Source organism: Aspergillus nidulans, chromosome VI (genome assembly GCF_000011425.1).
Source record: "Aspergillus nidulans FGSC A4 chromosome VI".
Taxonomy (NCBI): domain Eukaryota; kingdom Fungi; phylum Ascomycota; class Eurotiomycetes; order Eurotiales; family Aspergillaceae; genus Aspergillus; species Aspergillus nidulans.
Window position 1 is genome coordinate 2,790,330 of NC_066262.1, and position 25,759 is coordinate 2,816,088.

The following is a 25,759-nucleotide window of genomic DNA, read 5'->3' on the forward strand; positions in this document are numbered from 1 at the left end:
GCAGGAACTATGTGAAAAACTGCAGGCTTACTTATAACGCTTGATGTCCACACCACTTGCAAGCGCTGCCCGTCCCCTCAAGTGCATTAGAGAGACCAGACTGTGGCATGGCCGGGACGCATAGGTATTCTGTGGAGCGCCCCTGTCGATATATCGCAGCCGATACAGAGCTTATACCTCAAAGAGGCATTTCAAGGCATGATCCTCGCCTTGCGCTCCACCTTACAGCGCGAATTGTGGAATAGAAGAAAGATACGGCGTAGATCGTGCAAAGTAAAGGAAAGCTCTCCGGGTATCTGTGACTAATTATATTAGCTGTCGAGTATATCATGTAAATATCCGCGTCCGCTTGATCGGGCTTCCCATGTGAAGGGATCGGTTATGCGCCATTCCACTCAGTACACGGTCCATTCCATCTACGTCAAGTTCTCCCTGGCGCAGCCGGAGTTGGTCTGCCGCGCGAGTAGGCGACTCAGTGACCAATGTGCGAGAGGTAGAAGCCGCATCCGGTTCAGCCAGCTTCGGTGCGAGAATGAGAAGACGATGTTCTGCAGTAACGAGAATGTCAAACGCCCGGATCTGCGAGTGAGATCGGCGAGAAGGCGCTGGAACATGGCCGATTCCCTTCAGAGGTTCACCCATGAGCGCGATATCTTGAAGCGGGGTCACTCGGCAACGGTTGGATGCGTCCAGGGTTCCTGTCGACCGCACAGCGCTCCGCCACAGAGTCAGTAGACTGGGGATTACCGCGCTTTGATTACCATGTCGAATGAGAATAGATTCATCAGGCAGTGGGTCTTGGGTCGAATTCATCTGGTATACTGAAATCCCGCCGCGGAGGGACGAAGTAGAGGTCCCGGCTACGTTTCCCTTCAACAGAGTGTCCTCGCGAATTCGCTTCGTCGAAGGCGTCATCGGAGCGAACTTTGGGCGGCGCTCAACCGCCGTTTCTGATTTTCCACCAGAGGGGAAGCTGAGGATACGCCCGCTGACTGAAAATGCAGTCAATGAACCACCAGTTACACCTTGCACGCTGGACTGTCCCTGGAGCGGACCCTTGGCTGAACCGGGACCGGCTCCTTCAAGGTCCCAGACTCCCCACTCACCGTCCGCCATGAGAACCAAAATAGCCCGTCCTCCCAAAACCCACTCGGCACTCGTAATAGACTTGCGCCGTGGAAGGTTTGACAATGGCTGCTCGAATCCGGGGTAAAGACTGATTAGCCATTCTCCCTCTGTTTTTAATGTTTCGTAATCGTTCTGTGCTGCAACCGCTCTTCGCGAGGACTTGGAAGGCCTCGTGGAGAAGCAGGAGTACACCTTGACACAGCCTGAATGGAACGAGACCAGCAGAGTCGAATGTCGCGCAGCAGGATAGCTGGAGGGATTGAAGGCTATGTTCTGTGCGGGGGAAGGCAAATAGCGGCGCTTTGATTCAACGTCTTCTGCCGACAGACGATATACTTTATTAGTGGTCTTTTTGTCTTCTGTGATTGGGATCCGATGAATGACAAGTAAGCCAGACGATTCCGCAGAATGGGTTGCCACGAGAAGGTCCCATCGCCCCTCGCCACCCTGCTGCGGATCGCTTTCCTGGTAAGTGAAAGTGATGCTGACTCCTTGTGGGAGCTCCTGATGCGAGAATCCGCCGCCGATCGCAAAAGTTTGAATACCCAGTGCAGCAATGTCGGTTTGTGTAGGATGCGGAGGAGTCAGAGGTACTGTTACCACGCGCGTAGAATAGTCTGCACAAATTGCGGATACGATAATGAGCTGGTCTAGGATTGCCGGGAAAGGATCGAGACTCGAGCGCGCAGTTTCGGGAAGCACGCGAGGCACTGCGATATTGATGACCCGGCTTCCTAGGGGTATATCGATCTGACGCAAAACACCTTCATAAGGTTCTGCAGGGTCAACCTCGGGATCCTCATCCTCAAACTCGTACGTATCTGCCACCGGCTCCTCCGCTTTTTGTGTATCTGCCATGCTCTCGTCATCAGAGTCTATAATCATGACCGCATCGTCATTGTTTCGGCTTGGCTTTTGCTGTTTTTCCTGTTTCGTCTGCAGTTTTTTATTCGAAAATGATCGTCCTCCTCGCCAAATAACCTTCAGTCCATCTTCATAGCCATAGACGACAACGGAAGAGCCGTTGGGGGCGGGGATCGGGTAGCCTTGAGCGGTGTATACACGATGAGGAAGCTGGAAGCTAGATTAAGAGACACGTTAGCCAGAGTTACGAGCATCAGGCGAATATTTAGTACGGACCTCAGCTGTAAACCATCATCCCTCGCTCTGACGAGTGGACGAGAGGGAAAGGAAGGCATTGTGCCCAATACTTAATCAATCACCCGGTTCGTTGAATGAACCAAGGGCAACGTCGGGTTACACGGGTATCACGAGAATAATCGGGAGTGAGGGATATTCTCGATTATAATAACGGGAAAGTTCAATGTTGCAAGAAAGAGAGAGCGCGTTCAGATGAGAAGGGGGAGAGAACGGTGTTTGGCACAGTGTTGTTGGGGAGAAAGAAAAATGCCGCCGAGCGTCTTCTGTATTTACTACGGACTTCAGTGACCGCGTCCACCGCGTCAGTTGCAGAGCTCAAACTCCAGCTTCCCAGCACGACCATTCCTTCATTTCTCTGATAATTCTTCTCTCAAGCTTGCCGCCAGTACTTTCTTTTACTACTGGTCTCGTCTTCTCCCGGATCATTCGGATCGAACCGACGATGGCGTCTACTGCCCGACGGCTTTCTCCCCGCAATACATGAACGCCGCCTCTAAAATGTCTACGGTGCGGTCTCTCGGCCTGCACGATTCCTCGGCCATTTCTTTCCTTATCGCGGAGGATCTGCTACCCGCAGAGCCGTCAGAGGAACTCTACTCCTGGACGACGTCCATCAACAATGGCCCGAACGGCCCGGTGGAAGATGAGTTGGTATGGACAAAAAGCTGCGTGGTCTGGACTCGGGCGGGCGTGATCAAAAGGGTCTTCCGACTTGACTTCGAGAAGGAGGACATCAAGTATGCCTTGTTGACGAATTTCGCCGTGAATAATGTGAAACGAACTAGTGACTTATCGTCTCTCGCAATACCGCAGACCACGAGCCAACAATCAAATCGACCCAGCGGTTCAGAGTCACTAGACGGGAAAGAGTCAAGGAGAAGTTCAACCAGCAAGCACTCCTCACGAGCCGTAGTTGTCGTTCTCAAAACACAAGCTCATATCTTCTTCCTGGAGGGCAACAGCCATGTCGTTCCTCTGCCATTCGAGGTTGACTCCGTGTTTGCGACACCTCGCGGTTTACTGTTTCAGAGGAAAGTCGCGGACGAAAGTAATACTAGCTCTTATCCAATGGTGCCACCGAATTCTTTCATGTCGTTCTCCCAGGACTTCTGCGCTTCTCAGTTCCTCGACTATACTTCCGGCAAGGTGCAACGACCATCACTGAGCACTATTCCAGCTCAGAGTCCTAGCTGGAAATCCCGACCAAACAAGCGCGCAGATCTACCTAGAGTATTCTCTCTTATGGATCCCCATTCAGAGATGGGCCTAGTGGTGACTAACCAGGCTTCTCGATGGTTACACACAAGCTTGTCGGGCAGACCTTCTGGATTTGATGTCCTCGATCCCGCAGACGAGATAGTCTACGTCTCTCCCCGAGATGAACTAGCGGGAACATTTCGAGCCGATCCAAAAAGTCCTCTTATACTCGTGTTGACCGTCAATACGATTACGGGCTTATATACGCTCTGGACAGCGCGGTACCGAGACAATGAGAGTATCCCATCACACAGAAAGAAAAAGCGTCGTGATACTGGTGGCACACGGTCTAAAAGACGAAGTTCTCATTTTGGAATGGCCACAGGAACAACTACGCCCGGTGCGCGCCCCTCTGCTGGAAGAGAGAGTTTCGGTCCGAGAGGTGACAATTGGAACGCATCTGTCATGTCTCATTCGCAATACTCCACCGAGGGAAGACCTGATGATGACGAGGATGATTTCGCTTCTAAGTTGGGTCAGGACTTTGGCGAAATTGGTGTTCCCTCGAAGACTTCTAGGCGAGTTAGCTCAATGCTAGCTCGTGCAGACCTAGCAACCAGTCAAGATAGGATTACATTCTCTGATCTGGTCACGGGAAGCCAGTCGAGCACAATCCATCCAGGAGGCTTGCGACAATCAATAGGAGCAGGCAGCACTCGCGGCAGCTTTGGCTTCAACCCAAGGAGTTCCTTACCCCCTGGAGCAGGTTCCATTTACAGTACCACAAGCAGTTTTGTGGACCCTCCTGTGGACAAACTGCTCGAGGAATTGAACAACGAAAGTTTGTTCGAGGGGATCGAAAACATGGACCTCAAGGAATCCGCCGCGGGTCTTCCAGAAGAGGTCTTTTTGTCCAAGGTCGAAAGCTTTTCTTCAAAGTTCTCAGGGAGTTTCCTAGCCCCTTCAAAAATAAAATCGTCCAAGAGGTTGAAAGTGGTCACACTATGTCCAACAGACTACGCTTCCTCCCACGTCGGAGAGTCAACCTCAATGGCTCTTTATCTGGTAGATCAAGAGGCAAAATCATTGACCGTGGTCAATATACGAGTGGAGAGCGTCAAAAAGCCGGCCAAAGATGTGGTATTTTTAAAGCGGTCGAAGAATAAGGCAACCTCCGATGAACGCGCTCTTCTAGTACAAGCGTCCGGCATTCAGCATGTTTCCGGGACATTAGATGTTTGCAAGGTGGTCGATGGAGGCCTTTCGCGGATTATCACCCTCAGCGTCAACGACGCCGGGGCCACGGTCCTGCATTTGCAGATGCCATGGAACGATCCTATAATCATCGAATTACCTTCTAAATTCATGTTACATGAGATGGATGCGCTTTCCTCAATCATGACTGTCAATACGTCGAGAGAGGGGAGCGTGAACCGTGTTATGGCTGATTTTTCAATGACGATGACCGGCCTGGACCATCCCGCCGTTGACGGCAAGTTCGACGTAGTTGACTCGGCGAAGCGAAGACATAAACTTCAGCTTTGTATGGAACCTACAAATCCCCTCGTACGAAGAGCGTTTGGTGTGTGCAGATTCGCTTTATGTGGCTACTTCCCTGATAAAGTGGCAGACGGCCTGTTGATGGGCTGGTGGAAAACCTTGAAATGGCTTCAGGAACGAGAAGTATGCGAAAATGACCTTGAGTGGACTGCTCTAGTGGTTACTCTATTTGCGCAGGCTATCCCATTCATTGAGGGTGATCAATCCGGTGGGACGACCAGACTAACTCGCAGAAAAAGAGGTCTATTACGGTCAAGCAGTGGTAGCTATGTGGACACAGAGAGTTGGGAATCAATGTTGGAACAAGAATCCGGATCTGCTGGAGTAGTAGCCTCTTGGATGAACACAGCTTCCTGGGGGTGGGTTGTCGAGCAGGATGCCGAAGACGAAAGCACGGCAAGCTACGGGAGAAAGCCTAACAAAGAACCGTTGTCTTCTAGTCGGTCAACTTGCCGCAAAAACACCTATCTTCTCCGATGCGCTACGCTGACCAGGGAATTTTTGCGAACACCACAAGGTATTGCGGCTGTCGGTTGTGATGGCCACCTTCGCAAAGCTCTCTCCAATAGCGAACATTCAATACACACTCCTCTATGTACCATTCTAGTCGCTTTGCACCTTCTCCGGGAAGAGCAGAAGCTATCAGCTTGCGACGAAGAACAGTCACACAAAACCTTAGGTCTTCTTGCCCCAGTTCTAGCACAACTGGGCGGATGGCTTGGATGGCCGTCCTGGAATTGGGCTGAGGATTCCTACTATGGCAGTGAAATCGCTAGCATAAACCGATGGCAGTTTGAAAATACTCGTATGGCGGGTCCAGATCTCCCTGCTGAACCACTTCCACCTCCTTCCATTTTCGCGTACTTGGAAAAGGCCTGGCGTGGAGAGTCTTGTCAATTCTGGACTTTGCTCAATCTTGTCAACTTCGATGGTCACCCAAGGAGAGGAAGGTTGTGGCAGTGGTGTTCCACCCTGACTCCTCGGACTTTGGCCCTTGAAGGCTTCGTTAGCGAAATGCGCCACAAATTAAGCGTTCTTGAACGAATACAACTTCTTCATCGCTGGGGATTGACGCGCAGTGTCATTGAGACCTTCCCAGCTGGCATTAGCACGCCATTATACGAGGCCATTATAGAATCGCAGACGCATGCTTCGACTTCATGGAGCTCATCATTCTTGGGACTGATTGATCGAGACGACCTCAATATTTCAAGCCAATCAAGCACTACTCGGCCCCCACCACCCTTGTCCCTGAATGTCTCCCACGATGCTATACGCGACTACCACCAAATCAGCAATTCTACCCTGGATATCGATGCAATAAACTCCTTTGAGGCTTCTGCTGAAGCTGATCGCTTCTCTGTAACAAGACTGATCTTCCGCGAAGACAAGCGCTTTATTGAAGCAGCGCGATTGCTGAATCAATCCAAAGCCCCTGCCGCAGAGTGCCACCCAGAACCTGAGTGGACTGACTCAGATCTTCTCGAAGCGCAGAAAGAAGTGGTACAATTAGTTACATTGCGGACGTTATCCATCCCCACTGGACGGGCCATGCTCGCCTTTAGCGGCCGTCTTCCTCTCCTGACCGAGAAGCTCCCCATCCCCTCGTTCTCGTTGCAGTGCGTGATGAAACCTTCCAATGTCACTATAAGCGCAGACAGAGCTTCTTTCCATGAGGAAAAAATTTGCTGGGCTTTCTTTCATAACGGCGTATCAACTGGTCTAGCTATATCAAAAAATTCCAAGGGGATTGACACCTCCTGGATTCTCTTTAACAAGCCCCAGGAGTTGACAAACCGGCATGCCGGTTTCTTGCTAGCACTGGGTCTTAACGGGCACTTGAGATCTCTTGCCAAATGGGTCGCTTTCAAATACCTAACACCCAAACACACGATGACTTCGATCGGTCTATTACTTGGTCTATCAGCGTCCTACCTCGGTACAATGGATACTCTGGTCACCCGACTGCTGTCCGTACACGTAACCAGGATGCTCCCTATGGGAGCGGCAGAGCTTAACCTGTCTCCGCTGACGCAGACCGCGGGAATTATGGGCATTGGTCTCTTGTATTGCAATTCTCAACACCGACGAATGAGTGAAGTTATGCTCTCGGAGATTGAGAACGCGGATCAGGAGGAAGGCTCTGCCACCAACGACTATCTACGTAATGAAGGATATCGTCTAGCTGCAGGATTTGCGCTTGGATTCATCAACCTCGGCAAAGGCAAGGATCTGAAGGGAATGCGGGATATGCATATAGTTGAGAGATTGCTCGCCGTCGCCGTGGGTACTAAAAACGTTGACCTAGCCCATGTCCTTGACCGGGCAACGGCTGGAGCGACAATTGCTCTAGCAATCATCTTCATGAAGACTAACGATGAGACCCTGGCACAAAAGGTAGACATTCCTGACACCACGGTTCGGTTTGACTATGTGCGGCCGGATCTTTTCCTCCTCCGCACTCTCGCGCGGCACATCATCATGTGGGATCGTATCCAGGCCTGTGACGAATGGTTTATAGGGAGTCTCCCGGAGGTATACCGCCGCCGTTACCGGCTGACTGGGGTGCGGCGGCTGAAGAGCAATGATATGCCATTAAGAACATCATTGCCGGCCTTTGTTTCGCCCTTGGGCTTCGCTTCGCTGGCTCACCGGACCCAACAGTCCGCGATATCCTCCTTTCTTACCTTGACCAGTTCATCCGCATTTCTCGGCTGCCGGCACCCAATTATGATGCAAGGCTGGCGCGTAACTCCGTTCGTCATTGCCAAGATGTCGTCGCGTTGTCCTTAGCCGCCGTCATGGCAGGAACTGGTGACCTGGCTCTGTTCCGGCGCCTGCGCTCTCTTCACGGTCGTGTGGACCCTGATACACCATACGGAAGTCACATGGCTGCTCACATGGCTATTGGGATGTTATTCTTGGGCGGAGGGAGCTATACATTAGGCACTTCCAACCTTGCAGTTGCCTCACTAATCTGCTCCCTCTATCCCATTTTTCCAACAACGGTTCTTGACAACGAATGCCATTTGCAAGCATTCCGTCACTTATGGGTCCTTGCCGCAGAACCACGCTGCATTGTCCCCCGGGACCTTGATTCCAGACGACCAATTTCAATGCCAATAACCGTAACAGACTCCGATGGTGTCAGCGGCACTTTGACTGCCCCCTGCTTACTTCCTGACCTTAATCGCATAGCAAAGGTTGAAGTTCTCAGTCCTGATTACTGGCCCTTGGTCCTAGATTTTGACTCCAACCCGGGAGTGCGCGAGAAATTCCAGCAGGGCGACCAATCCATTTACCTACGACGCAAAGCAACCTACAATCCAACAGGCTCATCCTTCTTCTCTTCCACACTGGCCGGGCTAAGCAGCGCGCAAGACATCCTCCCATCAGCTTCGACCTCGGCTTCCAACCAGGGCAAGGGTCTATCGCCATCCGCCCTCCCGAACGTCTCCGCGCTCCTTTCCAAAGAATCCCACAGATTTACACCAAAACCTGCAGCACAAAGCATTTGGGACTGGATCTTCCAGTTAGATTCTTTGCATGGCATCCTAGACGCGCGTGAGAAGGAGCTCGTCCTCCCATCCTCATTCCCGGCACGACCACGTCCGTCTTCCACGCCCCACGATGCGCCCTGGCTCCGTCAATCCGCTGTGGATAGCAAGCTTCTTGCCGAAAGCATCGCGCAAAACGTTATACAATCGGCCACCGGCCGCGGCGGTAACCCGGACGAAGTACGAGACCGGCTTTGGCAGCTGAGGCTGCTTTTCGCTTGGATTGATGCTGGCTCTTCCTTCCCGTCTGAGAGCGACGAGGAGAAGCGGGACAGACAGGAAACTGGATCCATGCCTTCAAGCGGGCACTGGCTAAGGAGGGACTATGTTGAGGACTTGAGGTGGAAGATTTGGGGCGTTCAGGCTAGGGGTTCTGAAGGCTCTTAGCGTCCTTAGGGAGTGGTAATATGCTTTAACTGTACAACCACAATAGGCGTTACAGGTATCGGGAGTAAAAGGCTCATATGTTTACTGGGTATCTTACTAGGACCGCTTCTCCCTCTCTGGCTTGGTTTCGTCAGGTATGGCATTCTGTAATTATCTTAGTAATCTAAAAGTCGTTCGTCGTTAAGACGTGTACTAACCACCAAGGTAGTATATGCTAAACCTTGAAATGAGAAGTATATCCAAAGAGTTCTTATTCGACAGGAAAGCATTATTGCGATCGAACAGCACCGGGCTTCAGGATTCCCCTATCGCCAGCACCGCCCATTTGCCATAACCAAACGGCTTCCACAGCCCAAGCCGAAGCGCTGGCGTGACGTCCAACGCCACTCCTATTTACACCAGAGTACTCTTGTGGTTCGTCTCCCTCGGCTCCAAATCCCCTGTCTGTACGAGTAGACGAAACATTCGACGAATCCGCCTCCTGTAACATACCAGCGACGACCCCTTCGCGTTCAATGACAGACCAGAGCCCTTCAACCAAGGTACTCCCACGTTCGCCGAACTGTCCTCTCCCTAGACGATATAAAATGCGGCCCAGAACCTGCCATGCGATGCAGCGTTGCGCGGGGAACGAGGAGCGGCTGAGCATAGCGAGTTCGGGAATTGTGTACCCGGCGGCATGAGGATCTTTACCGTGATGATGGAGTCCCAGTGTTGTTGGTAGAGAAAGGGATGTTGAGGGGGATAGAATGGTGCCAACTAAAGAGAACCGTAGAGATGCGGGATGAACGGCTTCAGCGCTGCTGCCAGGGTGGTAAGCGGAGGAAGGAGGGGCGCCAGGTTCGTCTGGTTCAGAGGATGGTGGTTGCAGCCAGGCGAGCGATGACGGATCGTGCGAGAGATTGGGGAAGTAGTGCGCTTGTAGGTCTGATAGGAAGGTCGGGGATGACGGGTCTAATGTTGGGGGTGTGCCGCGGGATGGAGGTGTGGGGAAGTGGACGGAGCCCGATGGCGGGAAATCTGCTGCCGGGTGCAGGTTTTCAGGAATCTTTGAAGGAGGGATATCATCTGGAGAAGGTTTTGCTTTCGCAGTTTGTTTCGACTGTGGCGCGGGAGAGACAAATGGAGCTGGAGCTGGAGCCGGAGCTGGATCGGGCTCCAAAGCACGGGCTTGAGTCGTCCCGTTGTCGTCGTTCGCTGCCGCGGTTGGGGACAAGGGTGCGGAATCATCGTCATCTATACGGGCCCGACGGAGAAACCGCTCGAGTAAGGAAGGGTTCATGGTGGATATTAATTCATCGCGTTCTTTTTGGATCTCTGCATCTGACATGGACGCCAGCTGTTGCCGATTCTGTTCCTCAATAGCCGCTTTCTCATCTTGTAAACCCGGTGTTGATTTCGGTAAATCTGCTGCCGAAGCTTTCGATTGTGTTTGTCGCTGTTTGAAAGTTGATTGTCTGGGAGTGCGCCGGCGATGGGCAGGAAAGCCATTGGCAGACTTGAGAGTGGGAGGTGCGGGCGGTGCGGCGGGCGAACGTTCCTGGATCTCGCCAATGACACCAGGAATCCCAAGTGTCGGGGCTTGATCTTCAGAGTCAGAGCCGAGATCGATCTCAAAGCGTTCTCCGTGAAATGCCATTGTCCACCATGGAGAGCCTAAAATGGAGTGCTGAAGATGAAATTATGCAACTTTCGAGAATTCAAATCGGCCAGGCCGCGGCGGTCGAGAGCGGGAGACGCTAAGAGGAAATATTGTTGAGTCAGCCATGCGGCTCAAAAGTTAAACACTTGTTACTAGTCCATGATGGTACTAGTAGATCATGTGACCATATCTCCCAAACAGGACAAGCGTGCGGGATCAGATGATCGGCCATGAAGAAATCGGAGTTCTGCATCACTAGATCCCAGTTCATCTTCACCCTATCCAGGCAATACATGTTCTGGACTGCAGACTACTATTTTTATTTGTAGGATAAACCTAGCCAGCTGCTACTGCCGTCCGCCTCGTATTGGAAGTGGATGAGCTCTATCCCATAATGACAACCGAAGCATCGGCGGTCGCCAAACATGGTTTTAAACATACACATGATATTCGGGTTCTTGTCACCAAAGTTGAACATCAAATAAGAAGCTCAGCCCGGTAATGATAGAGACACGTCAACTCCTTTGTGTTGCTTTTCGCTCTTGAAACCTCGCATTTGTTTGCTCCCTGATTCATGGGGTCGGATATCGCATCCAGAGTCCATACTGCCTTCTGATCGCAGCCCTCCTTCATCCCTTCTTGCTGCCCTGCTTCTGCTCGTCTTCGCCTGCCGATTCCCCTTTTCTTCGGCCTTTTTGGCTCCGTCCTCTCCTCGTGTTCCCTCACCTTCATCCACTCTCCCATCCCACCCCCCTCTTCCATCAACCGTCCTCCCCGACCTTCATCTCTGAAGGCGTTTTTATCATTTATTGTGTCTTTTCATCAATCTATCTACGACTTCACCTCCACGAACCGCAATTTCCAAGTCTCCAACAGCCAACGCCTTCACCCACGAACCAGTCTCGCTTCCGCCCTCAGCCACTGTCGCGCCGGTTCAATGATTCAGTTTCACTGATTTCCTCCACAATGTCCACGGGGCCGCCCGTTTGGCCGGCTCAGGACGAACAAGAGTCACAACCCCCTGCTGAAACCCAGACCCGTGCCCGACGGTCGCGTAGAAAGAAGGACGACGCCGTTGAGACCGATCGGAAGGAACCTACAAAGTCGGCGAGATCCAGGGATAAGGATAAAGACAAAGAGAAGGACAGGGACAAGGGAAAGGACCAAGACAAGGAGAAAGAGACGAAGCGGCCCAGTCGCCGCCCGCGAGACAAGTCTTCGTCTACCTCCAACAACCCTACTTCCACCCAGTCGAATCCCCGCAAAAAGCCCAAGTTAGAGGGTACGCCGCCGAAGCAAAGCCCTGACGCGGCCCCTGCCGTTTCTGCAGCAGTCTCGACAGCTTCAGACTCGGCCCCAGTTCTTGCGCACACGACCACTGTTTCGGTTCCTACTCCGCGGCCTAGTCCCCCAAGTGCACCTGCATCGCTTCCGGCGAATCACTCTGAGCTTCCACCTCAACCGCAGATGACCCAATCTCGTCATCTCGATCTGACCTCTCAGTTGATTCACCCTTCTCAATCCGCTACTCTCCAAGCTTCGGCTCCTACAACGTCGCCGCCATACCCGATGATGGTATCTGCGCCGCCTTCCCGTCCCCAATCTCAGCCATTGGCACCACCCCCTCAGCGAAGAGCGGTCAAAATTACGATCCTATAAGGTCTGCATTTGGCACGAGCTCGTCGCCTGCCGCACCGCCTCCAGCTCCTGCGTCTACTTCTTTCAGTCCTCCGGCCCGTCCAATTTCGCCGCGGCCTTTCCGCGCCAGTGCTTCGCCGGCGATTTCTAGCATCATTGATCCTCCGCAAACTACCCCACCGGCCCAGTATGCTCCGCGTACGTACGGATCACCCAGTCGTCCAGCGTCCACTTTCCCGCAAACTCCAGTTGCGCCTCCAGCAGCCCCAACTCACCTTCCTCCGGCATCCGCTCCCTATAGGCATCAGTCCCCGTACGGACCCCCTCCACAGGCCGTACCCACGGAAGAAGCCCAAGCTCATCCCGGGGTGGTCCCGTCGCATATTAATGTCCCCCCCTCCGTCCCCGATACCAAGCCACCTCCACCACAGACTCGGCAGACATCATCGGGGCCAGTACCAACAGAGGATGAGAGCGAGCGCTCTGCCCCTGCGGCAGTTGAAAAAGTAACTAAGAAAGAACCCAAACCTTCTACGGCGCCTTCATCAAAACCGCCGTCTCCAAAACCTTCACGGCCAGCGAAAGAAGCCCCTCCTCCATTACCCCAGGGCTCCGGACTCATTTCCAATGCTCTATTCGGTGTAGATGATAACACGTCAGACACGCCTAAGCAGAGGACGCCTAACATCATTGTCCACATACCTCTCAAGGGGCAACCTAACCAGATAGTGAACTTTGCCCGCCTAGCAGAGGAGCAGTATGGATTTGCTGCACTTCATCCGCGGCTAGCCGCTCACAAAGAACGAATGGCTCGCGTAGCGGCGGCAGGCGCTGCTTTAGAGCGCAATGACCGTTCCGGCCGAGGTATTTCCGCTGGGGAAAGCGCGGACGAAGACCTTAGCCTCGACGCTGAACGCGATAGTGAAGTTGATGGCGACGGCGCAATGAGTGCTGCAGCTGCGAAAACCAGTGAACCTGCGGACGGAACGAAGAAGCGCCGCAGGAGGAAAATAGAGGAGTATGATCGAGATGACCCTTTTGTTGACGATAGTGAAATGGTCTGGCAGGAACAGGCCGCTGCAAGTAAGGATGGGTTCTTTGTGTACAGTGGTCCCCTAGTTCCTGAAGGGGACAAAGTCCAGGTTGAGCGGTAAGTATCATCCTCCCTTCTACTCGTCGAGGATCCCAAGCTAACAAGCACCAGTGCGGATGGCACGATTAAACGGGGCCGAGGCCGAGGACGTGGCGGTCGGAGTCGAGCTCCTGCAACAACTCATCAGCAACTGCCTCTGGCGGCTGCAATTCCTATTTCTCAAGAAACTGGTCTTCCCATACGTGGTCCAGGTTCGAGAGGTGGTAACGTCAACCGCCGGCCTCGCACGAGTAAGAAAGCAGAGCAGGACAAAGCTGGCAGCACTCCAACATCCCAAGGACGAGGCGGAGGTGCTGCCGGTCGCGGTGGTTCAAACAGCACTCGAGGTGGGAAAGCACAAATGGTAGAACTGGCCCCTCGGCCGAATATTGCACCTGCACCGCCAGGACTGAATTCAGTAGCAGGCCAGGAGATCACCATGAAATAGGTCCATCTTCTTACGTTCTCGTATCAGGTTTCTTTACGGACCCAGGTTGTCTCATTAATGTTTTGGGTCGGTCACGGAAGGAACCTGAACAGGCGTCGACCCTGAGCGTCCAAATACGCTGTCAGCTCAGCGGGACATTTTTTTCTTTTTGTTGTCTACTTTTGAATGTTATGGGATTTATTGTCGGTCTACATGGGTCATTTTGCCCCTCCGTTTACGGAACACAAGGTGTTGTCCTGCATGAACTGGTGTACTGTTTTATTTTCTCTAGATGGGTAGGTAGAAGTTGTATGCTCTCCAGCTCTAGCCACGAGTCTGGAGCTATGCTTCTTTTTTTACAATACAATGCAATTCCAGTCTTACGGCCCTCCAGGTCTTCCTTTATAAATGAAACGAATCACTCCTTTGAGTATCTCGCAGACTGGTAAAGAAGCTCATACTAAAATCAGCAACTAGAGGTGTTTACTCCAGGGCTAATCAGGGATTATGCAACAACTATCCAAGCTATAGACTTTTTTCATGAAAGCTAGATCATAGTTTCACCATACACTTTCTGATAAAATGATACTAACTCACCCTTTGGAAGGTTGGCCCTGCAGGTGTTTTGTCTGAATTCGAACTTTTAGGTCTATATAGAACGTTAACTCAGTCGCCAACCTGGGCACTAAACACCAGGCTGTATAACCTAAATACCAATATTGAAAACCATATAATACTTTCATAGTGGATTGATACCCAGATAGGTAGGTATTTCTACCAGAGAAGACTGGATAATAATAAGCAATCACATGCACAACTTCGCCAGTTCCAACGGCATTTGAGCAAAGCAATATGTCTGGCCAGCCTTAGTACAGTAATGAGCTCGGTGGGTTCGGGTTGCCCTTGGAGCAAACTAACGCCGTCTATCAAGGGGAAAAGCCGGAGGGAATATATTATAAAGGTCTTACGAAAGGCTGGATTTTCTTCGTAGCCAACTACACGGAAGATTACGGTTACTTCGCATTATACACCTTATTTGCGTTAACCTGATGCGCTCTAAGACTGATAGGGTGTTCTTGGATAGTTTAAATCTCGCCTTGTCGTCCCTTAGCCAGTACGTACATACTAATGCGCAACAACCTACCATACCGCGACAAATTTCAGTTCATGGGACGACTTTGTGCCTGAAGCAGCACTGAACCTGAGACCTACTGTCGGGTGCCAAGTGTACTTGTACACATCCACTAGCTTCCCATGCATTTCGCCTAATCTTCGCAGCAGGGATAGGTGGTTAATCAATGATTCGGCTGCTCACCCTCGTCCCTTGATGGATCGAGCAGAGGCCCTGGGCTTGTGCAATTTCGGCTCAGTCTTTTGGCCCATTATCTTGTACCCTCCATGATTTTATCGTCATGCCTATGGAATTTATTGAACGTGACGTATGATTCCGGTCGAAGATCGACTCCAGGATTGGCTGTAGCTCCAGCAGTTGCCAGAAGAGGATTATCGAGCTCTCTTGCGCCTCGCGATAGCTGCATATCGAGATGTATCCCTTGTAGAGAACACAGGCGAATAGAGGATGTATTGCCCCCAATTCATCGATCACATACCATGGAAGCGCATCTGAAATATGATGGCAGACCACACGCACATTCGGTTCGGCATTTATGTTATTAGGAGCGTCTCACAGGTGCACTCAGATCGTAGCCGAGGTGCTCGAGGTTGACTGCAATCATTCAGGGTGTCCTCTGAGATATCAGATGTTAGCAGGGTCGTAAATAGTAACTATCATATCGTTGATGATAGGTTTAAAGTCGACGGTAACCCGGCAGGTGACACGTGGATTTTGTTCACGTTACCAGATTGCTCACTGCTGTTACACCACTTATTACATCGTACGATGAAGAGACACCATCTAGAAGTCATATTCATATTTGGATGCAGTGAGTCCCGACCAACCATTTTAATGATACATAATTCGAGCCATATTATGAGGGAAAGAGAAATGAGACAAAAAGAATAGGGAGAGAAGGGAAAATTGAAAGAAAGAATCCACCTAAGGAACGCCAGGGAATAAGCCAGTTCGACGAGACAATAGAAGGAGTCGTGATATCGGAAACGATCAGAAACATTCGGCGACAGCAGCTGCAACATATAATCATCAAGACGCCTAGAACAGATGCTTTGAGGCATCTTCTTCCGTTATAGAATACTTATGTCAATTGGTAGATTGTTGTGATGACTGCTCCAGCGACGCACACCATCAGCCCGGGAATTATTCGGCTTTACCCTGAGTCACCTTTGCAGCTTGAATAGCTGACATCTTCTGAGTCCAACCTTGCGTAGGCTGCGGCTTTTTGACTGTGCGAAGATCATCAGTGGAGAATCCTGAAATGCGCATGTTGTAATTTCGTTCCAGAACTAGTTGTATGTCTCGGATTTCAAGGCTGGACGAATGACGGAGCTTAGCGAGTCGGCAGGCAGCAGTAATCACATCGTCAACAAAATCATCAGCCATTTGAAGCATGAACTGTAATTTCCACATATTTTAGTGAGTGCCTTCAGCTGATATACGAGTGTGCAAGGACTGGTTAATGGGTCAGAGATATTTGAGCTTACCTCTTCAGCGTCAGGGGTTAGCCCTTCACCTTCACCTCCGCCGGTAACCTGGCGGACTAAGACATCAAGCATCTTCTTGCTGAGAACTCGCTGGCCCTCTCCTTCAAGAACATACCCGGGATGTTTCTGTATAGCGGGTTGGCCCATCATACCCATAGCACCATGGCTAGGCCCACTAGACAATGTCGGCCGATCTGGAGCCATAGGCACTGGCTTTGGGGGCGGGACGTTAAGATTCTTTGGAATCACCATATTGACGTTCCGGGCCGAGTTTTCGGTTGATCGGTTTTGAATATAGCCTTGAGGATGAGCATGACTATTGACAGAGGGTTGATTCATGTTTTGCTGCTGGACAGCATTCGTATTGTTAGTATTATTCGCGTTGGTATTATTTGAATAATTTTGTGCAGCTTGAGCCATGGCAGCTTGTTGAGACAGAGGCCGCGGCGGCCCCTGTACGTTTGTGGCTTGCGCGGTGGAGCCTGTTGGAGTAGAGCCATCCGGTGCAGATACTTGGTTGAAGCCAGAAGCATTCTGTTGAGCTGACATTTGCGATTGCGGAGGCTGTTGTTGCGGCGTACCAGCAGCAACGGCAGGTGCAGGGGTGGGACCCTGGTTAGACGACGCTTGGCCTGGTTGCGGAGTTGGAGACATTGCTGCTTGCGCTGCTTGATTCCGTGCAGCATTCACAGCAGAATTTATCGTATGTGCTGCTGGTGTCGGCCCAGGATGAACCGCTGAAGGGGCAGTTGGTGCGCCTGCTGAAGTTGTAGGAGCTGTTGTTACTGGTCTGGCACCGCTTTGCTGCGGAAGCTGTTGGCTTGAGTGCTGCGTGCCTGCTCTCTGTTGCTGTGCTTTAAACAGATCTTGTTGTTCCTTGAATTTCGCCAAAAATTCGCTACCTTCGCGGAAGAGTTTCTCGGCCTGGACTTGACGGTTCTTAAATTCTTGCATCTCCTCTTGCGTCAGATTTCCCGCACTCTGACGCTGACTGTGCTGTTGGCGCAACTCGCTCAAACGAGCCCGTCCAATTTCTTGCTTTTGGAGCGCAATGCCGTATCGGAGCTTGGCCTCCGGAAGCCAAGTCCCTGCTTGTTCGCTTGAGATGTTCGGAGGGAGGAAGAGCTGTAATGAGTTGACCTTCTGTTGGAATTGGGGAAGGAGCTGGGCGAAGTTCTGCGGGTTGACGGACTGCGAACGTTGGACTGGCTGGCCCTGCGCTGCGGAGGCAGCCTGCATCTGCTGATGCTGTAGCTGTCGGTTCTGTTGGTACATACGCATGCCTTTCATTAGAGACTGTGAAAGTTGCGATAGCCTCGTGTGTGCTTGTTGATATTCAGGAGACTGCGCATCGCGGCTATTCAGAATTTCCCAGAAATTACGAACAAGCTGGGTGTGCTGGACTTTTTGCTGATCATTTAGATGCGGTAGCTTCTGCACTTGGTCCGTTCGGATGAGGTTTGAGTGCTGAGGCACCATCTGCTGAGGGCTTGAAGCCTGGTTGCCTTCCATTTCAACGAGTATTTGCGGTGTTGACTTTTGGAATATGCAGGCGGCTTAGGGTATTGACGAGGTGAAAGGTTGACTCGATGCGATGCCGATATCAGGAAAGGAGGATCGATGCTGGGCCGCTCGTATGTTTCCGAGATATACCCCTGCGGAAACCGGTCGAATAGTCCTAATCGAGCGAAGGAGTATCCAGCTCCAGAGTCGATGGAGATCAACTAGACAAGTTGGGGTGGTCGAAACACTTTCGTCGACAGCACGTAGTGAGGATGCGGCGAGGTTCCTGAGGCGGAGCCGCAGGCTTGGCACTACCCTCTGCCTGGCTGGCTGGCTGTGTCCTCTGTTCCTCTGTTGTTTATTAACTACCATCAAAGTAGAGTAATCCAATTTACCGTTTTTAAACTCCTCTTGATATGTAAAAATTGTTTAATGCTAAACTGCTTCTCTATATCAAACTACCATTACAAGTTGTCTTCATGGCATCAGGTCAATAAGCTGGAATCAACGGATCAACTCGCTCTCTTTACACGAGACTGACCTGAGTAGAGCAATTATTCCCGCATTGGGACTATCGGTCAATGCGGCGTTGTCTATGCATGCTATGTCGGAGTGTAGTGCTCAAGCGGCACTTATGGCAATCAGCATGGACTCGAAAGTGGCAACGACTATCACCAGTATACCACGCCCAGCAGAATTACCAGAGAACGGGCTTTTCCTCTGCCATTTCGATCTGATGTATGTGCCGCGATTGTTGATGCGTGGTTCCTCGTTCGCTCGATAGGAGCAATAACGCTGCTTGCCGGAGCCGACGAATTTCCCAGCGTTCTTGTTGGGTAAAGAGAATGTCGTGACAGCGCGTATATCTCTCGCGTGTCTGTTGTGGTATCAGTGCGCAGTAATTGGACTGAGAATATTTGATGTAGTCATCACGAAAGGCCGCCCAAATCGCGCTCCATGCCGTTGACGCGGTCCTCAAGATTCCGCTTTCTCCTTTCAAGCTCCCGTATCTCTTTCAATTCCCGCTCAATGTCCGCATCCGTAACGTCTAACACGCCAGCACTCGGAGAGCTGGCATTGTCTAGTTCGTCGTAGTCATCATCATGAAGGTGGCTCATGCTCTCCAATTCTGAAGCATTCCTCGCTACCCGCTCCTCCAACTCTGCGATTGACTCCGAAATGACTTGGTTGCGGTAGCGGAGGCTGGCAATCTTATCCTGAGCGCCAGCGACAGGACTTAAAGCGACAGTCAGAAATCTAGGTAGGGATGCCTGGAAAGCCCAACTCACTAAACATTACAAAGTATCTCTGCGCCTTTAAGCAAGACGTCGATGTTGACTTCACCACGACTCCCATTAGTCGAAGTTCGAGCAGAACGTTTTATCTCGTCCATCATATCAGAGCCCAAGACCCTTGCAACTGCCGAATTATTCCTGCTATTTCGAGCGGAGTAGATCCGACTTGCCATAGATTCCGTTTCTGCTTCCGGCTGGAATTGTGTTGCTCGCCTTGTGGCCCTTTTCTGGGAGTTACTAGCTTTCACGGTTGGGTCGCTTTGAAACAAAGCTCGCTCATGTGCTTCCGTGTCTCGAATTAGGGCGGTGATATCATGGCTGCCCAGAAGAGCATTCGTGAAAATCCGTGGCTGGGGGAAGCTGATTGTCTTCATTAGCATGGAGCTGACGAATAGGCAAGAGTAATCCTCACGGTAGTTCTGCGATCGCATTCGATGAGAGCATAATTTGCTCCAGGTGGCTTTCTAGCAACGACATTTCTCTTGAATCAAATGGGGCCGCTTCGCAGTTTTCGATCTCTAGCACTCAGTCCCGTGTTTTGGTTGTGTTTGGCCACGGGTTCAACGTTTGTTGCTGTTGCTGCCTCAGGCTCTTAGATCTGTGGCGAAGCCGACGGAAACAGAGCTTGGGAAGGAAAGCAGACGCCGAGAGGTAAAGAGTCGTGGAAAACTATCAGTCGCTAGATCTTGATCGCTTAGAAAGATTCTTTCTTTCAGTACTTCTTGTACGTGCTAGGATGTTCTTTTAGTATCATAGTTGCTACGGTTGCAGGCAGCTGACCGTGCTTCCTGGCACTCCGTAAGCTTTGTCCCAGCTGATACTGACTTAGGTAAGCTCCCAGCTGGGCCTCTGCTGTCCATCCAGACAGACCAGCCTTGACATCACAACACCACCTCATCAACCACAATCTTCCCACTCTGTCAGCCGTTATCCTTTATCGTTTTCCTGTCTACCTGCTCATTGATATAACTGCAGATTCTTGTGGTTGTCGAGGCTACGTTTTTTCAGCCTCCTTTGAGTCACTGCCTGCAATCGCCCCTTTGCTTTCGGCACCGCGGTCTCGTCTCGCTCGCCTGGGCTTTGCAGCTACAAAGGCCTGAGAAAATGCCAGCTGAGAGGCGCTCTTTGAGATCCAACAACAAGTCAGATACTTCTTCGCCCGCTAACGGTGAAAAGACTCGTTCTGGTTCGCAGAGTTCGAGCTCCAATAAAGATAAGCCGACTACTCGCACTGCTGCCAGCAAGGCCAAGTCCACGAAGGTCGCCTCTACGAATACCGCTTCAGACTCCGGTATGGGAGAACAACGGGACCAGCCGCATACCAACGGCTCAGATCCGACTAAGAATGGCGTGAATGGGTCTGAAGATATCGAGATGGACGAGGATACGGCAGGTGGGCCTACATCCTCATTCAACGCCAGCAAGGACCGGAAAGGTGACCAGAAAATGACTGTTGTAGTGCCTCCCACCAAGGGTCCTAGGGTAACCGGCGAGAAAAGCCAGGAGCAGGAGGGCGACGTATCGATGGAAGGTGCCGAGGACGAGAAGCCTGGGTCAGAAATTGATCCCAAGGTGAAGGCCATTCAAGGTTGGTTGTTTTTCCATCATCTGTGCCCATGGAGAGCACTAACAAAGTTATTTCACAATGCCGCTCAGACATCAAGACGAACTTTATTTTCCTCGAACGTGCGGTCACCCATTTTGACCCCAGGTTTACGCTCCGCGTCTTGAGGTCGATATCTGCAATGCGCAAACAAATCACGTCAGATGTGCTTGCAGAAGCCATTGTTGCCGCTTACCCAACTTCAAGTGCGACTGCCTCTTTCTTGTTGGATGCGATTGATCAGCCAGGTGCTTCTGAAAACGTCGGGTCAAGCTCGAATATGGAAGTAGAAAATGACAAGACGAAGCCCTCTTCAAAAGAGGTTCTCCCCGAGATTGACATCTACTTGTCTATCCTAGTCCAGATCTATCTGTACGATCGGAAGGAAATTCAGAAGGGCGCCAAATTCTCGACCCGCTTGATCGAAAGGCTTCGAGCGCTCAACCGCCGCACGTTGGACTCCCTTGCCGCACGTGTGTACTTCTATTATTCGCTTTTCTTCGAGCAGATTGCTCCTCTTCCCCCGTCTCCTGCTGCGGCGATTACCTCCATTCGTCAGCCACTACTTGCAGCTCTTCGAACGGCCGTCCTACGAAAGGATGTGGATACTCAAGCTACCGTGATGACCCTCCTCCTCCGTAATTACCTTTCTACTTCTCATATCTCACAAGCGGACTTGCTGATTTCGCACAACCAATTCCCTCCGTCGGCGTCAAACAATCAGATTGCTCGCTACCTGTATTACTTGGGCCGCATCCGAGCTATTCAGTTGCAGTATACCGAGGCTCATGGCCATCTGATCGGCGCTACCCGAAAGTCTCCTGCAAGCCACAGTGCGCGTGGGTTCTATCAAGCTTCTCACAAGCTGCTTGTGGTCGTTGAGCTACTCATGGGAGATATTCCTGACCGTGCGATTTTCCGCCAGGCGGCTCTTGAGCGGGCTCTACATCCCTATTTCTTGCTGGTTCAAGCCGTGAGTGTCGGTGATCTGGATGGCTTCTTGAACATTGTAAATACGCACAGTTCAACATTCCGAAAGGACGGCACGTACACTCTCATCTTACGCCTACGACAGAACGTGATTAAGACCGGGATTCGCATGATGTCCCTTTCTTATTCGCGCATTTCCCTTAGGGATATCTGCCTTCGTCTGGGTCTGGATAGTGAAGAGTCGGCCGAATACATTGTTGCGAAGGCAATCCGCGACGGTGTCATTGAAGCAAGCTTGGACCATGAGCGAGGATTCATGAAGAGCAAGGATGTTGGAGATGTATACGCTACCAGGGAGCCTGGCGAAGTTTTCCATGAACGTATTAGGGCATGCTTGGGCCTACATGACGAGAGCGTTAAGGTAAAGTCTCACTAATGATTTTCAATTCCATCCAATTGACTAATCTTCTTATTCTTTGATATACAGGCGATGAGATTTCCGATGAACCAGCATCGCCTCGAGCTGAAAAGCGCGCAGGAGGCGAGAGAACGTGAGAGAGAACTCGCCAAGGAGATCCAAGAAGGCGACATAGATGATGAAGATGCTGGTGGGGACTTCGATGCCATCTAAGGCCTGGACCCCTGCGCATCATTCACGTATGCGAATTCTTCTGCCTCACATGCTCTTTGTCGAATTTCCGTTTACTTTGTCTCGAGGCGATCGGGGTTTCTTTCCAGCTGTTGCTGGAGCATATTGCAATTTCCCCCACTGCTTAGATGCTACGTGAGAGCAAAGACAAGAGGATTCGATTTTACCCCATAATCACAGGAATGTTTCTTTGTTCTTTTACCGATAACAGGTAGTAGTATGCTGTAGTCCGTACTTTAGTAGCTTGGCTTTAATCGGAGTGGTTGATAAGTGACGCTCCCGTTCCGGCCCGATTGGCGGCCGACCTCGCCGGAGAAAAACTTCCCAGCTTTGCGGACTCGAACTCCACGTCCACAGTTACTATTCCTTCCTCCGGACTTGGGAGGCCTGCTCTCTCGTTTGACTAACAACTGCGCCTCCACCCATGCGTATGCTTAAATAGCTGGCTATCATTTCCTGGGCTGCTAATTTTGAGCATGAAATCACGCACAGTCCCAGCTGGCAAGCTGGTACTCGCATCACCGGTCACACCCCAGACACCTATATGCTGGCAATGCCTCCGCAATGATCTCTCCCTAGGTCAATCCAAATTCCAAAACCGCAAATATCACCCCTCTCGTCGAAAAGATGCTTCCCCCTTTGGCGCGGCGGTTTCAGCAGCCCAAACGCTCTTCAAGGGTCTACCCAAAGCGCCTCCTGGGATATCAGTCGATCCGTTGAGGATCGTGGGCAAGGAACTCAAATTTCTCACCAAAAATATCCGTCAGCTTCTTGGTTCGGGACATCCTACGCTGGATAAAGTGGCGAAATACTATACTCGAAGTGAGGGCAAACATATGCGACCACTGCTGGTGTTGCTTATGTCCCAAGCGACGGCATTGACCACCCCAAGATCCAATCGCTCCACGTCGGATGCAGCTCTAAGTTCTGTGACGGTCAATGACCCTATTACTTCTCCTTCTGTCCTTGCCGACACCAACCCAGACCTGGATCGGCTCACGTCACAGTCGCCAACAGAAGGTCAGTACGACTTTGCTGGCGATGAGAACATCCTCCCTTCCCAGCGACGACTTGCTGAAATCACCGAATTGATTCACACTGCTTCACTCCTCCATGATGATGTTATTGATAACGCCCTCACCCGTCGCTCCTCCAACTCCGCGAACATCGAATTCGGGAACAAAATGGCTGTTTTGGCAGGTGACTTCCTGCTCGGTCGTGCCTCCGTTGCTCTGGCCCGCCTACGAGACCCCGAGGTTACAGAACTCTTGGCTACGGTGATCGCCAATCTCGTGGAGGGAGAGTTTATGCAGCTCAAAAACACTGCCGAGGACGAAAAGAACCCCGTTTTTACAGACGACACTATCTCATACTACCTGCAAAAAACCTACCTGAAGACCGCAAGCCTAATCAGCAAGTCGTGCCGCGCAGCTGCACTACTTGGCCATAGCACTCCTGACGTGGTCGAGGCCGCGTATTCCTACGGCCGCAATTTGGGACTAGCGTTCCAGCTTGTGGACGACATGCTTGACTACACAGTCAGCGGTGTTGAACTAGGAAAGCCTGCCGGGGCGGACCTAGAACTCGGCCTTGCAACTGCTCCTCTTCTTTTCGCCTGGAAACAACACCCGGAACTTGGCCCCTTGGTCGGTCGTAAATTTTGCCGGGAGGGAGACGTTGAAAAAGTATGCATAGATCCCTTGTCATTAGCCCATCAGTCCTACTATCCCTTCCCAGCCCTCCAAAAGATGTGATAATTCACTAATTATAACCTTGTTTATCCTAGGCCCGAGAACTTGTCTACCGCGCCAATGGTGTTGAACAAACCCGTGCTCTAGCTCAAGAATATGCAGACAAAGCAATTGCTGCCATCAGCCCGTTTCCTGATAGCGAAGCAAAGGCCGGTCTGATTGAGATGTGCAGAAAGACCATGAATCGGAGGAAGTAAGTTCGCGCAAGCTTCATCCTCCTCGGCCGTCATTGGGATACAGTTCGGAGTCAATTCCGATATCAGACGAAAAGCTACAATACTACCTTATCAACAAAGGTTATCCGCTGGGCAGTGCTCTGTTTCCTCGATGAAAGATAGGTCGTTTCAACAAATGCCCCACTTGATCTTATCGACATCAGTTTGGTGTCTACCTCTGTACTAGTATACTATGCGCATGTATTGCTTGGTTTTGGCTATTTTGCGTACCTCCTCTTCTGTATCTTGATTTTTATGAGTTTGACATTTCACGTTGGCTATATAGCCGATGTACACTGTACAATACTTAGAAGGGAAATTCCGGAGTGAGACTACGTGTGCTATACATTAAAGTATCCATTCTATGTGCTATTAACTATATTCTTCTTACAAAACACTCTAGGAGGACAACAAGGGATAGCACATGATACACATGTACTCAAGACCCTTATAACGTTTATGTCTCCCAAATCATCGGTGTAGTGTTGGTCTCGATTCACATTTATACATCTCTTCTATCAGTTTCTATAAACACATTGTCGCCAGAAACAGAGAAATTAAGGACGAAAGACAATAAAACAAGACTGAAAAGCTAAGCCGCTCAAAAACTTTCTTCAAAGACAACGCAAGTCGAATGCCATTCAAACCAATGAGGGGGGATAATAAAAGAGGAAATAATATACCCAGGGTGAAATGCCAGTCCACGATAGTGGGCATTTGTACTGGGCCTCAGGACCCAGGAAAGACTGTGAGCTTCAAAACAAAGACAGAACGGGACACTCAACGGTTAGAGTAATTCCAGGTATAGAACAAAGGAGAATATGATCAATGTTTGATAATTGAGATGGGGTAATCCAGGGTTCGAAGGAGCCGAAAGATTTCAGACAAGGCCCACTGTGGCAGGGGTTTCATTCGAAGGCGATAAGCCAGCCTCTTCTGACATGGTAAGAACATATGAGAGTAAAGAAAACAAAAGCCGGATATAAGGACTGTAAGGAGAGTTAGCCCAGACATTGTCTGGACGTGTTGGTGGTAGTGCAATAAAGGCACGACGAGGACTCGGCCAAAATTATAAAGCCAACTTGAAATGCAAGCAAACAGAACATTGAGTTCGGCACCGCAACCATTCTGATGTGAGGAAAGTAAAGTGCTCGATAGCCCAAAAACTTCCGCTTGCGTCAATCGTGGAAACATCAGATTAACACTCTCGGAAGTGGGATATGGCGAAAGTGCGTTCATTGCATGGGTAGGGAAGGGCTTATCCCCTGGCCCCGAAAGTAGAAAGATGAAAACACGGCAAAAGGGATATCATAAAAATCGCCAAAAATGAGAGCAGGAGGGTAGAGTATGCGCAGGAGACAAACG

The 25,759-nt window shown here is 50.9% G+C and overlaps 10 protein-coding genes across 10 annotated transcripts, besides 1 other annotated feature; 4 read left to right on the plus strand and 6 right to left on the minus strand.

Annotated features, from left to right (window-relative positions):
• Positions 1 to 25,759: part of a sequence feature (contig 1.49 342..206454(-1)) that runs on past both edges of the window.
• On the minus strand, positions 328 to 2,327 carry ANIA_02773 (protein nup37; the record flags this gene model as incomplete). The annotated part of the gene is made up of 2 exons (XM_655285.1): positions 328 to 2,209; positions 2,269 to 2,327. 2 exons carry the CDS (start codon positions 2,325 to 2,327, stop codon positions 328 to 330), a joined length of 1,941 nt encoding a protein of 646 aa, XP_660377.1.
• Positions 2,065 to 8,990, plus strand: ANIA_02772 (ANAPC1 domain-containing protein bimE; the record flags this gene model as incomplete). Its single annotated transcript, XM_655284.2, has 2 exons — positions 2,065 to 7,581; positions 7,647 to 8,990. Exons 1-2 carry the CDS (start codon positions 2,788 to 2,790, stop codon positions 8,988 to 8,990), a joined length of 6,138 nt encoding a protein of 2,045 aa, XP_660376.1. The 5' UTR covers positions 2,065 to 2,787.
• Positions 9,259 to 10,629, minus strand: ANIA_02771 (RPAP1 family protein; the record flags this gene model as incomplete). Its single annotated transcript, XM_655283.1, has 1 exon — positions 9,259 to 10,629. One exon carries the CDS (start codon positions 10,627 to 10,629, stop codon positions 9,259 to 9,261), a length of 1,371 nt encoding a protein of 456 aa, XP_660375.1.
• On the plus strand, positions 11,494 to 13,850 carry ANIA_02770 (uncharacterized protein; the record flags this gene model as incomplete). Its single annotated transcript, XM_655282.2, has 3 exons — positions 11,494 to 11,914; positions 12,100 to 13,420; positions 13,475 to 13,850. The coding sequence occupies exons 1-3, from the start codon at positions 11,599 to 11,601 to the stop codon at positions 13,848 to 13,850; spliced, it is 2,013 nt and encodes a 670-aa protein (XP_660374.1). The 5' UTR covers positions 11,494 to 11,598.
• ANIA_11363 (uncharacterized protein) lies at positions 14,065 to 15,212 on the minus strand (the record flags this gene model as incomplete). The annotated part of the gene is made up of 5 exons (XM_050612649.1): positions 14,065 to 14,086; positions 14,427 to 14,478; positions 14,798 to 14,824; positions 14,956 to 14,969; positions 15,145 to 15,212. The coding sequence occupies 5 exons, from the start codon at positions 15,210 to 15,212 to the stop codon at positions 14,065 to 14,067; spliced, it is 183 nt and encodes a 60-aa protein (XP_050468546.1).
• ANIA_02769 (putative transcription initiation factor TFIID subunit 12) lies at positions 16,105 to 17,975 on the minus strand (the record flags this gene model as incomplete). The annotated part of the gene is made up of 2 exons (XM_655281.2): positions 16,449 to 17,975; positions 16,105 to 16,359 (listed from the first exon to the last, which is right to left on the minus strand). Exons 1-2 carry the CDS (start codon positions 17,958 to 17,960, stop codon positions 16,105 to 16,107), a joined length of 1,767 nt encoding a protein of 588 aa, XP_660373.1. The 5' UTR covers positions 17,961 to 17,975.
• Positions 18,366 to 19,745, minus strand: ANIA_02768 (uncharacterized protein). The gene is made up of 3 exons (XM_050612650.1): positions 19,659 to 19,745; positions 19,241 to 19,606; positions 18,366 to 19,187 (listed from the first exon to the last, which is right to left on the minus strand). The coding sequence occupies exons 1-3, from the start codon at positions 19,721 to 19,723 to the stop codon at positions 18,881 to 18,883; spliced, it is 738 nt and encodes a 245-aa protein (XP_050468547.1). The 5' UTR covers positions 19,724 to 19,745; the 3' UTR covers positions 18,366 to 18,880.
• On the plus strand, positions 20,136 to 22,611 carry ANIA_10337 (proteasome regulatory particle lid subunit RPN3). The gene is made up of 3 exons (XM_655279.2): positions 20,136 to 20,834; positions 20,903 to 22,200; positions 22,267 to 22,611. Exons 1-3 carry the CDS (start codon positions 20,351 to 20,353, stop codon positions 22,408 to 22,410), a joined length of 1,926 nt encoding a protein of 641 aa, XP_660371.2. The 5' UTR covers positions 20,136 to 20,350; the 3' UTR covers positions 22,411 to 22,611.
• On the plus strand, positions 22,809 to 24,460 carry ANIA_10340 (trans-hexaprenyltranstransferase). The gene is made up of 2 exons (XM_050612651.1): positions 22,809 to 24,113; positions 24,215 to 24,460. The coding sequence occupies exons 1-2, from the start codon at positions 22,905 to 22,907 to the stop codon at positions 24,374 to 24,376; spliced, it is 1,371 nt and encodes a 456-aa protein (XP_050468548.1). The 5' UTR covers positions 22,809 to 22,904; the 3' UTR covers positions 24,377 to 24,460.
• On the minus strand, positions 24,875 to 25,674 carry ANIA_10342 (uncharacterized protein). Its single transcript, XM_050612652.1, has one exon. The coding sequence runs from the start codon at positions 25,631 to 25,633 to the stop codon at positions 25,220 to 25,222; it is 414 nt and encodes a 137-aa protein (XP_050468549.1). The 5' UTR covers positions 25,634 to 25,674; the 3' UTR covers positions 24,875 to 25,219.